At 42.4% G+C, this 10,062-nt stretch overlaps 1 protein-coding gene across 1 annotated transcript; it reads right to left on the reverse strand.

Moving 5' to 3' along the window:
* Positions 1-832: 832 nt before the first annotated feature.
* Positions 833-9,203, reverse strand: smfn (small fragment nuclease). The gene is made up of 7 exons (XM_026182988.2): positions 8,946-9,203; positions 8,600-8,683; positions 8,444-8,521; positions 4,289-4,400; positions 3,340-3,448; positions 2,826-2,879; positions 833-1,261 (listed from the first exon to the last, which is right to left on the reverse strand). Exons 1-7 carry the CDS (start codon positions 9,168-9,170, stop codon positions 1,144-1,146), a joined length of 780 nt encoding a protein of 259 aa, XP_026038773.1. The 5' UTR covers positions 9,171-9,203; the 3' UTR covers positions 833-1,143.
* Between the last annotated feature and the right edge of the window lie 859 nt (positions 9,204-10,062).

The following is a 10,062-nucleotide window of genomic DNA, read 5'->3' on the forward strand; positions in this document are numbered from 1 at the left end:
AACAAATAAAGCCTTAGAGGCATTGATAAGATTGCTGTCTTTGAAGGATTTTGATATTACCTCGAAAATAAACACAAAATGAACATTTTAAAATGTCAACAAAAAACTAAAATGTAAAGAATTCATGGCAGAGCTGCTACAATGGATTGCAATGCAATGGCTGTCAAACATCACAGGTTTATATAATAATACATACTGTGCACTGAATTTAAAGTCAGGTAACTTACTGGTCTTGATTTGAAGCATTTTCCATTTATTCAAAAGATTCTCTTACACTTTCAAAGACATTGCACTTCGTCTAAATCAGTTTAAACCAAGTTGTACTCTAAGCTAACACCACCCTGCTGTACATTCTTTGCATATTGTGTATGAGCTTTGACTTACTGACTCAAACAAGTAACACATCATTTCCATTTATGTTGAACCCACGTCACCAGTCAGCAATGACAACTTTTCAAACCTGCTATATGGGTGCCAGTTTAGCTCAGTAAGCAGACCACATGCTACATGGGCTGGATTTGAATCTGACCCAGAGTGGCCCTTTGCTGCCACTGTCCAATAAAGGCTCCAAACATATGATCAGAAAATAAAACTACTGTACTGTTAGAAATGTAACAGTATGAAGACGTTTGAGTTTGGAACATTCACGTCCGTCACTTCACTTAGATGTTAAATATTCCAACATGTCATTGCACTGCATTTCCAGTTATCTACACCACAGCACATTGAAAATAAAGAACTTGAAATGGATAAACAAATATTTGGGTATTTTCTGTTATAGTTGCTCCCATTTCCTGCATCATGTGGTACATGACAGTAAGGAAACAAGAAGTTTTTCCACAGGCACAACCAGGTTTATTTGGTTTCACTTTCAAAACAAGAACAATTGAAAATTGCATCAGACACTGTCTCAATCAACACAAAAATCCAATCTACCAAAGATCACTATCATGAACCTGGACAAAAGGATTTCTCCTGAAAAGAAAAACAAAAAACCAACTGCTGCTTGCTTCTTTCAATGAAACCTTTAAATTTACCACTAACAATATTCTAACAAAGGATTATTGAGCATTCGCAAGTGCACAAACAAAAACCGATGGCAATACAATAATAACACTGAAGACTATATTCTCATTCTATGTGCTAACTCATACTGCTGCCTCCATTTTCAACAATCGTGCAATTCTTCTCTGATGCTTTGAAGATGTTGGCTCTGTAGTACTGCAGCTCCTTGATGCTCTCCCGGATGTCCTCCAACGCTCTAAAGAAGAAAAGCTCCATTTTAACTTCACCATCGTGGATATTTCTACATTCGCCTCCACATGCACACTTCGTTCCAGGATTAAAACAAGATTCTGCAAAGGTGGCTATCACCTAAAAGCTCAGCTCCACGCCCTGAGCTCAGGCTGCGTGTTTGTTTAAACTTATATTTATGGTGGAAGATTTAAAAAAACATGAACTTTCCATTAACCTATCAGAATGTCAGCTTCATGTCTAAAAAAGCGATATGAACAGCAAAGTCTGAAGATTAGGCTGTGGAGGCCTTTTACATTTTTGGACTGTGCAATAGTTCACTAACATCACATAATAGACTGAAATTATTATTATTATTATTACAAAATAATATATTACAACAGTTCAGAGTAATGTGTTTGGGCCGTGACACTTTTCTAAAAGTAACGCACGAGGTTGCTTCCCCATAGAAACTTTGTTTCACTACAAGTTTCATTATGTCCATGTTCCTTCATCACTATGGCCCAAGATGCATTTCATAATTACCACACAGCAATATGAATCTCTGTCCTTATGAGGACGTGTCTTTATTGTCCTCATTAAGAATGAACACCAGTGGTACCCCTCACCCTCCTCACAGATGCACCTGTGGTAGAAATGTGAAAGTCCTCTGTGCTTTGTTTCTTTGTTTGACTGCTGAGTTCAGGAAGTGTGCAACCTTAACAGGGGATCACATACTTTTCCCCTCACTGTACAGGTTTTAGAGCAGCATACGCTCCCACAATGTCTTTTTTCATATTTCCATATTTCAGCAGGACCAAGCTAAACCCAATACAGCATCTGTGTAACTAGCTTTACACCAGGGGGGTTCAACTCCTTATCACCCTGAGGAAGAGAAAGGTTGGCGGTACACTATTCTGTTCAACATCTCATCCAAGATCTTCAATAATCAGGTGCAATCTTCACTCTTTTATAGAGAGGTCATGCTTTGACACTGCAGGCCTACTTGTTGTTCCTAGAGTATTTAAAAGTAGAATGGGAGGCAGAGCCTTCAGTTTTCAGGCCCCTCTTCTGTGGAACCAGCTTCCAGTTTGGATTCAGGAGACAGACACTATCTCTACTTTCAAGATTAGGCTTCAAACTTTCCTTTTTGCTAAAGCATATAGTTAGGGCTGGACCAGGTGACCCTGAATCCTCCCTTAGTTATGCTGCAATAGGTGTAGGCTGCCGGGGGATTCCCATGATGCACTGGGTGTTTCTTCTTCTTCACTATGTGTTAACAGACCTCTCTGCACTGAATCACACTTGTTATTAATCTCTGGCTCTCTTCCCACAGCATGTCTTTATCCTGTCTTCGTCGCCTCACCCCCAACCAGAGGTTCTGCTGAAGGTTTCTTCCTGTTAAAAAGGAGTTTTTCCTTCCCGAGGTCAACTGTTTTCTGATTGTTGGGGTTCTCTGTATTACTGTAGGGCCTACCTTACAATCTAAAGCACCTTGAGGCGACTGTTGTTAGGTTTTGATGCTGTATAAATAAAACTGAAGCTCATCAGCCGTTTCATATATATGTTGATGCAGCTTTCTTTTTATTTACCTGTGTGTTGCTTTCTTGTGAGGCACCATTTTGTATTCTTCTGGAAACCAGCGTCTGAAAGTGTTTGTAGAAAGAAAGTCAATCGTACTGATACATTTATGATTTTCATGTATGGGCAGCATGCAGATGAAAATGCCATGCAACCTTTTCTTTGCTATGATGTGCAGCGGTGCATTAACTCCAGTAAACGGTTCTCACAACTTTAGTTCACATCAAAGTGAGAAACCAAGTGAGTGAGTGCAGCTTGTCTCTGGCAAACACTGTAAACTCTAAAATACCTGAGCCATGAATCTGTGGCCATTCATTTCTATAAAGGGTTTGATTAGGAAATGGAAATTAGACATAATATACATTCATGTTTATGGGTGTAGTCCCCCCCACCCACACTCCCTGTGACCAACAGTGTTTAACAGTGGCTCTCCACATGAAGATGCCAGATTATTCTGAGGTCAGCTCATGCAAAGCGGCCTGGCTGCAACAACTCTCACAGTTTACATCTCCTAAAGTCACCTGCCTGCTAAGCTCCTTGATGGTGCTCACGTCGATGATTCTGTAGTGAAGGTGGTACATGAACTGTGGCATATACTTGTCCAGGAACCTCTTATCTGCATGCACAGAGTTACCTGTAGAACAACCAATCACAAGCATGACTCCTCAAGCCAATCACTGACACCAGCACATGTGCTGCTGTTACACACATGATCTACAGCAGGGGTGCCCAATCCCGGTCCTCGAGAGCTACCGTCCTGCAGCTTTTAGATGCATCCTTGTTCCCACACACCCGAATCAAATGAATGGCTTGTTATCAGGCCTTTGCCAAACATGATGGCATGCTGAAGAGGTAATCAAACCATTTGATTCAGCTGTGTTGGAGTAGGGATGCATCTAAAAGCTGCAGGATAGTAGCTCTCGAGGACTGGGATTGGGCAGCCCTGATCTACAGGATAGTCTGAGCTTTGAGTCCAGTATGAGGAGGGTGAAGCAGAAGAAACAGATCACCTACACTGACACCTGACTCAGTCCTTTCACACTCAGCATGTTAATCACTTTCATGAGCTCACTGTGCATTATCCAACACAGGGTGGGGAGCTCCAGGCCTCCAGGGCCGGTGTCCTGCAGGTTAAATGGCTAAATGACCTCCTCGACATGTCTTCAAGTTCTCCAGAGGCCTGGTGATGAACATTTGATCCAGGGTGAGATCTAAAACCTGCAGGTGCTCGAGGCCTGGAGTTCCCCACCCCGATCTAATTAGAGTAATCACAGCAACTCAAATGGAAACCTCGGAAAATTAGGAAAGCTAAGCTGACGATTGGCTCTCCTCGAGCTCCTGTAGCTTCACCGGAGAGTCATTACAGAGATGCTAGGCATAATCCAGCCACCCACACAGTACCACAGACAGACATGCAGAATCATAACTTTGTGCCCAGGTCTTGGTTCTGAGGACATGAACAGAAAGAGTTTACCAGCGAGGGGACATTGTCCAGGTGGTGTGTGCTGTCTGACGAAGGACAGGAACTCATACTCTGCTTGTTCCAGGGTGATTTTACTGTCCCGTACAGCCTGGGTCAGTCCTGACTAAGACACAATTACACCAACAGACTTTGTTACTTCACTTTAAAACACGCCTCATCGTTCAAACAAGACAACAGTAAAGTGGAAAGGAAAAGCAGGCGTGAGCACAAATACTAAAATCTGAACTGCTGTGTCTGGGTTTTCTCTCAGTGTTGCACAACCTGAGGTTACAATAACATTAACTTCTGGGAAGATTGGTAACTGTCTGCACCTCCCTGAATCTTTCTCACTGTAAAATGATGAACTTTAAATGATTTGACGGGTCGCACCAACTGTTTCTGTAAGATCATTGCTGATGTCCAGACCAGCAAATTGTCAAAACTTCTGATTAATCAGTCCATTGATTAGCAGCACCTGGTGCTACTTAACCTCTACTGAAGCAGCAAAGGGAGACTTCACACACTGTCTACATTCTGGTTTAACGTTAGTCTGACATGGTGTCACATGTCATGCTCTTGTGCAAAGCTGCATTTATCTCATTTTAAGAGCTACAGAGGATCAGAAGATTTTGTTTTGGATACGTCAAACCTTGGAGTTAAGCATGTGGACTTTGTCACCTGAATGATAGTAAATTTCATACACTAGTAACCTGGTCCTTAAGTGATGACGTATGAACCCTGCTTCAGTCCAAACAACTCTGTGTTTACTAAGGCTGTTGTGTTTTTAACATGTTTTAATGTTTTGTATCTTGTTCTGTTTAATCTGAACAAGCCCCTAAAAACAGTCCATGATCACTGCCGGCCTCTCAGTTTTTAAACCCTTACAATGTAACTGCAGCCCATGCAGCAGTATATGAATGACTAACCTCATATTGTGGATGGATTATCTCAGTTGTTCTCCTGACTGAAGTTTGGTCCGTTTACAGCATCCTGCCATGCGACTGCATTTGTCTCTAACCATCAGGAACCTTCACGTTAACTTTTATCGAGTAGAAAAAAGTTAGCGTTCATCCTCCAGCTTCACTGTGTTTATGCTATGCTAACATAGGTGTGTCGCTAGCGATCACGTAGCACATCATTATATACCAGCTAGCCCAACTTCAGTAACCCTACAAACGTCACTGCTGTTTAGTTTTCTGTCCTCATTTATGTTGGAAGTGACAGCAGAGCTGTACGTTTGAATTTGTTTCAGAAGTCTCTCTGTCAAAACATGCTATATTATGTTTAGATGGAAGCTAGCGAGCTAACTTCCTGCTAACGTCTAACACCGTTAAATGTAATAAATTCTGTTTTCATGGATGCCTGGATGTTAAACTTCATTGTTACACCTGGTAAAGCAGCAACGCTGATCATTTTATTACAGATGAAAGAATTTAGACAGTTTGCAACTCTCAGTGATGCTGCAGTGTTGTTTGACTTTGGGACCTGAAACAGAGTTTGGACCAGGACACAGCTAATGGCGTCAGACTTAAACACACGATTGGGGAAAAAGGTTATTTTTGAAATGACAATGTGTCTGGTAGGGGTGCAACGATATTCGTATCGATATTGAACCGTTCGATACAGTGCTTTCGGTTCGGTACGCATATGTATCGAACAATACAACATTTTTAATTTATTTTATCAATTTTCCTTCTGACGATGCTGTCTGTGTGGAGCGCTCAGTGAATCTGCGTTCGACTACTCCGCCTAGGCTGCACTGTTGAGCGCAGATCCACTGAGCGCTCAACACAGACAGCATAGACAGAAGGAAGAGCGCAGGGCACCTCCCCCACCCTCATTCAGATCTGGCGTTTGGAACTATTTTGGTCTTCATGTGACGTATGACCCTGAAGGTAAGCGAGTCATGGACTAAGGTAAAAGAGTATGTTGGATGTGCCATGCAATGCTCAATTACATGGGTGGGAACTAGTGTGTTAGCGCAGTTAGCTCGTTAACGTGTTGGCCGTCTAGCCCCATGCACAGAGCGATCGGCGGTAGCTCGTTAACGGAGATTTGCCGTGTTGTAGCGTTAAGGTCATTTCAACGAGATTAACCTGAAAGCACTAGTGGGAACACAACGAATATGACTGCACATTTACGCCGACATCATCCTAGTGCAAAGACAAAAACAACAAGCATGCTACTAACTTTAGCAGAGTCATTTAGACAGCTGTTAGCACGTGATTCTCCTTATGCTGCTGAGAATATAGCCCAGAAGAAGCGGATAGTATAGCTTTTATTTTGGAAAGAGACATTTCTCTGTAATAAACTCTCTTTTCCAAAGATGAGTGATTCCTCAATCAGATACAGGGCTCGCAATATCGCTAGTCCAACGTCCTGGGGCTAGCGATTTTTTCCAGTCGGGCTACCAAAATCTATCTCTGCCCTGCCCGTCGGGCTATTGTAGGAAAAATATATGTCAATGCTTTTGCATTCTTTCAGAAATGTAGCTGGGTAATTATGTCATTGGCATCGGTGAGCCACTGTCAATATGTGACATATTGAAATCGCGTTTGAATTTGCGCTTGTTTTTTTGCTTTCACTTTGCAATCCTGCGAACTGTGTATAGAGAGCGACAGCACTGATCTGTGAGTGATGATAATTTGTGCACCAATTCCTCTGACATCGTCTTATTAATCGTTAGCTTACTATGCAAACATGACAAGTGAAATCTCCCGCAGCTTAAACATGTGAGAGGTTGGTCGCGCAGAGAATCGCTGAGCTTATGTGAGTGAGTGTGTAAAAGCAGCAGGATATATATTTTAGTTCTGCTGAGCCAAATAAGACAGGTCAGGGTGAAGAAGTGACAGCCAAAGAAAAGCTTACCACAAAACGGAGAAGTTATGACAAATCAGACTATAAGGCAAAAAGAAAGTGCAGCTTTATGGTTTCATGGACAAAATAATTTCTGTGGCTGCAATATGACGAGCTAAATAACCAGGGCTGCACATAAGTGGTCCGCAGGTGCGCATTCGCTGTCAAAATAAAAAACATGCACAAGGGTTAGGGTTAAATTTAAAAACTGTACTTTTGAGTTAAAATATATATTTATAATTTTAATAAATGACAAATTAAAAAGGCATGAACATTTTTTTGTATCGAAAAAATATCGAACCGTGACACCAAAGTATCGAACCGAACCGAACCGTGAATTTTGTGTATCGTTGCACCCCTAGTGTCTGGTGTACTGTGGGAGATACGACACGTCCCACAGTACACTGGTCACCACTTACCTTATGTCAACTTAAGGACCACCCTTAGGTAAGAGGTTAATGTTTTTAATGGGTTCGTGTTACGTTGTCAGCCTAATGATGGCCACCTTCATTCACATCAACATCTCTTTGAATCTCAAGAATTTCAGTGAAACAATACCAAAGCAAGTTTAAGAGTTGGAATCTCAAGCAGAGCCTTCGTGTTCTGAATTTGTCCTACAGGCAAACGGCAGGTCTCACCTGTACAGTTACCTATGAGCCTGTGAGAAACTGGAACATAAAAATGACTTCAGTAATGTGACAAGTATTAAACTTGATTTGCTACACTAACCAGAACCTTCATTTAAGTTTAGGTGAGTGAACATTTTAGATTTTATTAATTGACACGAATTAGCCAGTAAAGGTTTTTGTGTATTGAACACAATAAGTTCCTAAGAACGCTTGAGTAACAGCCCATAATACCACACGCCGCCCTTTCATCTGCACTGGGTCACTCCAGAACGACCACCACGGCAGCAACCAAAACACTAACGTTAAAGCTTCAATTCAATTTGATTTATATATTAATATATATTAATTAATATATATTATATTTAGTATCAGTGTTTTTGACTCAGGGAGCATTCAAATGGCACAGTGCAACCAGCAGAAAGAACATATGTCTGCACAATCTCTACGATGAATAAGAAGAGACTGATTCAGAGACTCATAAGAGTGTAGGAGCCGGGAACATTCGTGCTCACGCTATGGTTAAAGGCCGTGGTTGTAAGGAGCTGCATGTTCCCATTAGCATTCTAGATTAGTTTGTTTTCTTGCAGAGGTGCTTTCCAGCACAGACTTTTGACAGACGTGTAGAAAAACAATCTGTATTTCTGCTTTACTGGTACGAGCCCCTGAACAAACGCCGGCTTACCTTTCCGTGATGCTCTTTACACCACTCTGACATCCCTTCCAGTAGCTCGTCGGGCTGCTTAATGATCACGTTTGGCCCCTGGAGAAAAACAACAGCTGCCTTGAACTTGTATGACAGAGAGACGAGCAGAGGCTCCAGTGTTCACGTTCACATTACCTCGGCCAGGATGTTCAGGTTAGAGTCTGTAATAAGGCAGGCCATTTCAATGATTTGGTCCTTTTCAACGTCCAGCCCTGTCATCTACACACACACACACACACACACACACGTAGTCGTCATTATAAACAGCACAGACAGATTGAGAACAGCAGCTCAAGTCTGCACACCCGCGTGCCATGTTCCTGCGTGGACTGCCTACAGCTCGTTGGACACTTCACACAACTATTCCAGCATCCAGCGCTATATGCGCCATCTAGTTCCACAGCTTACCGTTACATTCAAAGGCTAAGTAAAGCGTTTAGTGCCTTGTAGCAATAACCACAGTTCCCACGACGTGACTCACCTCCAGGTCCACCCACACCATTCTCTGGGACATGCCCGTGGCTGTCATGCTGCCTCTTGTTGATGCCTGACCTGCGGCTGGTGCTAACAGCGGACTTCCTGGCCGGCTAAGCGCTGCCTTTCCGAGAGACAGCGCGAACAGACTCTTGCTGAATGTAGCGAGCACCCATGCCGAACTGCGCGAGCACACCGGCATGCTGAGCCCATTTCCGGTCTTATTTGCCATAAGAAAACTTTTCAAACACAGACTTCAGCAACGAACTGCTGCATTACTGCCACCTGCTGGTGTGGATGTACGTGTACAGCTATCAAGATCACTACTGAAGTCCAGGTGCTTGGAGTCGTTGGTCTGCCTGCCTGTCAGTTCTTGCACTCTGGCTACGATCAACTGAAATCGTGCCGCAGTCTGTAGCGTGGATGCGGACATTTATTTCATTTTTACTGCACAGAAGTAGTGATGTGTGTTATGATATTTTGATACCACGGTAGCATTTACAGGATATTGTTTTATACAGGAAAACTGTTACTCAATAAGGCCAATCTACTAGTTGTTTTTCTCTTTCTCTGTGACCCAAGAATTAATGTGTAAGACTCACAAGCTGGTACCTCAAGGTCGAAAACACCACAGAGATGAGACCACTTCCTTACTCCCATCCTCCCTTTTTCTTTATCTCCTGGAAAAGGCTCGTTAAAGGCTAGGTGGTTTGTTTCAGAATTCACTAATGAAAGAACTCTGTATTTTATGTCTAGGAGTGTATTTTGCTGGGATGATCATAAATTATAGCTGAACTGATAAACTACACACAGGATACTTCTTTGCTCAGAAGGCAGGAAGACGTTTCCTTATTTAGTCTGTACCGGTTTGAACTGGGAAAGCTGACACACGAACCTTTTTTTCTCTATATAAACTGCTGTGTATCAAATAAACCTTTGAGTCGATTGGGAAGGCAACCTAAAGCAGTCTCTGTTTTCTTGTTCTCCCAAGCTGCTCCCGAGCTCGTACTAACACGCTGAATGGCATACCTGAGTGTTACTTTAAATAATTAGGAATCTTAGAAGGAAAGGACAGAACTCTGCTTATCGCTCACGCCACGGAGGAAACCCGGGAAGGCAATTTC

The sequence above is a fragment of the Astatotilapia calliptera genome, chromosome 10, assembly GCF_964374335.1.
Source record: "Astatotilapia calliptera chromosome 10, fAstCal68.1, whole genome shotgun sequence".
Lineage (NCBI taxonomy): Eukaryota > Metazoa > Chordata > Actinopteri > Cichliformes > Cichlidae > Astatotilapia > Astatotilapia calliptera.

Bases quoted from the DNA above. Each gene is read 5' to 3' on its own strand.
- smfn (XM_026182988.2), bottom strand. From the start codon at position 9,170: ATGGCAAATAAGACCGGAAATGGGCTCAGCATGCCGGTGTGCTCGCGC. The intron at 4,401-8,443 runs GTAAGCCGGCGT...ATTGTGTCTTAG, and splicing joins GTAAAGAGCATCACGGAAAG to TCAGGACTGACCCAGGCTGT. The intron at 2,880-3,339 runs GCAGGTGACTTT...AAACACTTTCAG, and splicing joins ACCATCAAGGAGCTTAGCAG to ACGCTGGTTTCCAGAAGAAT.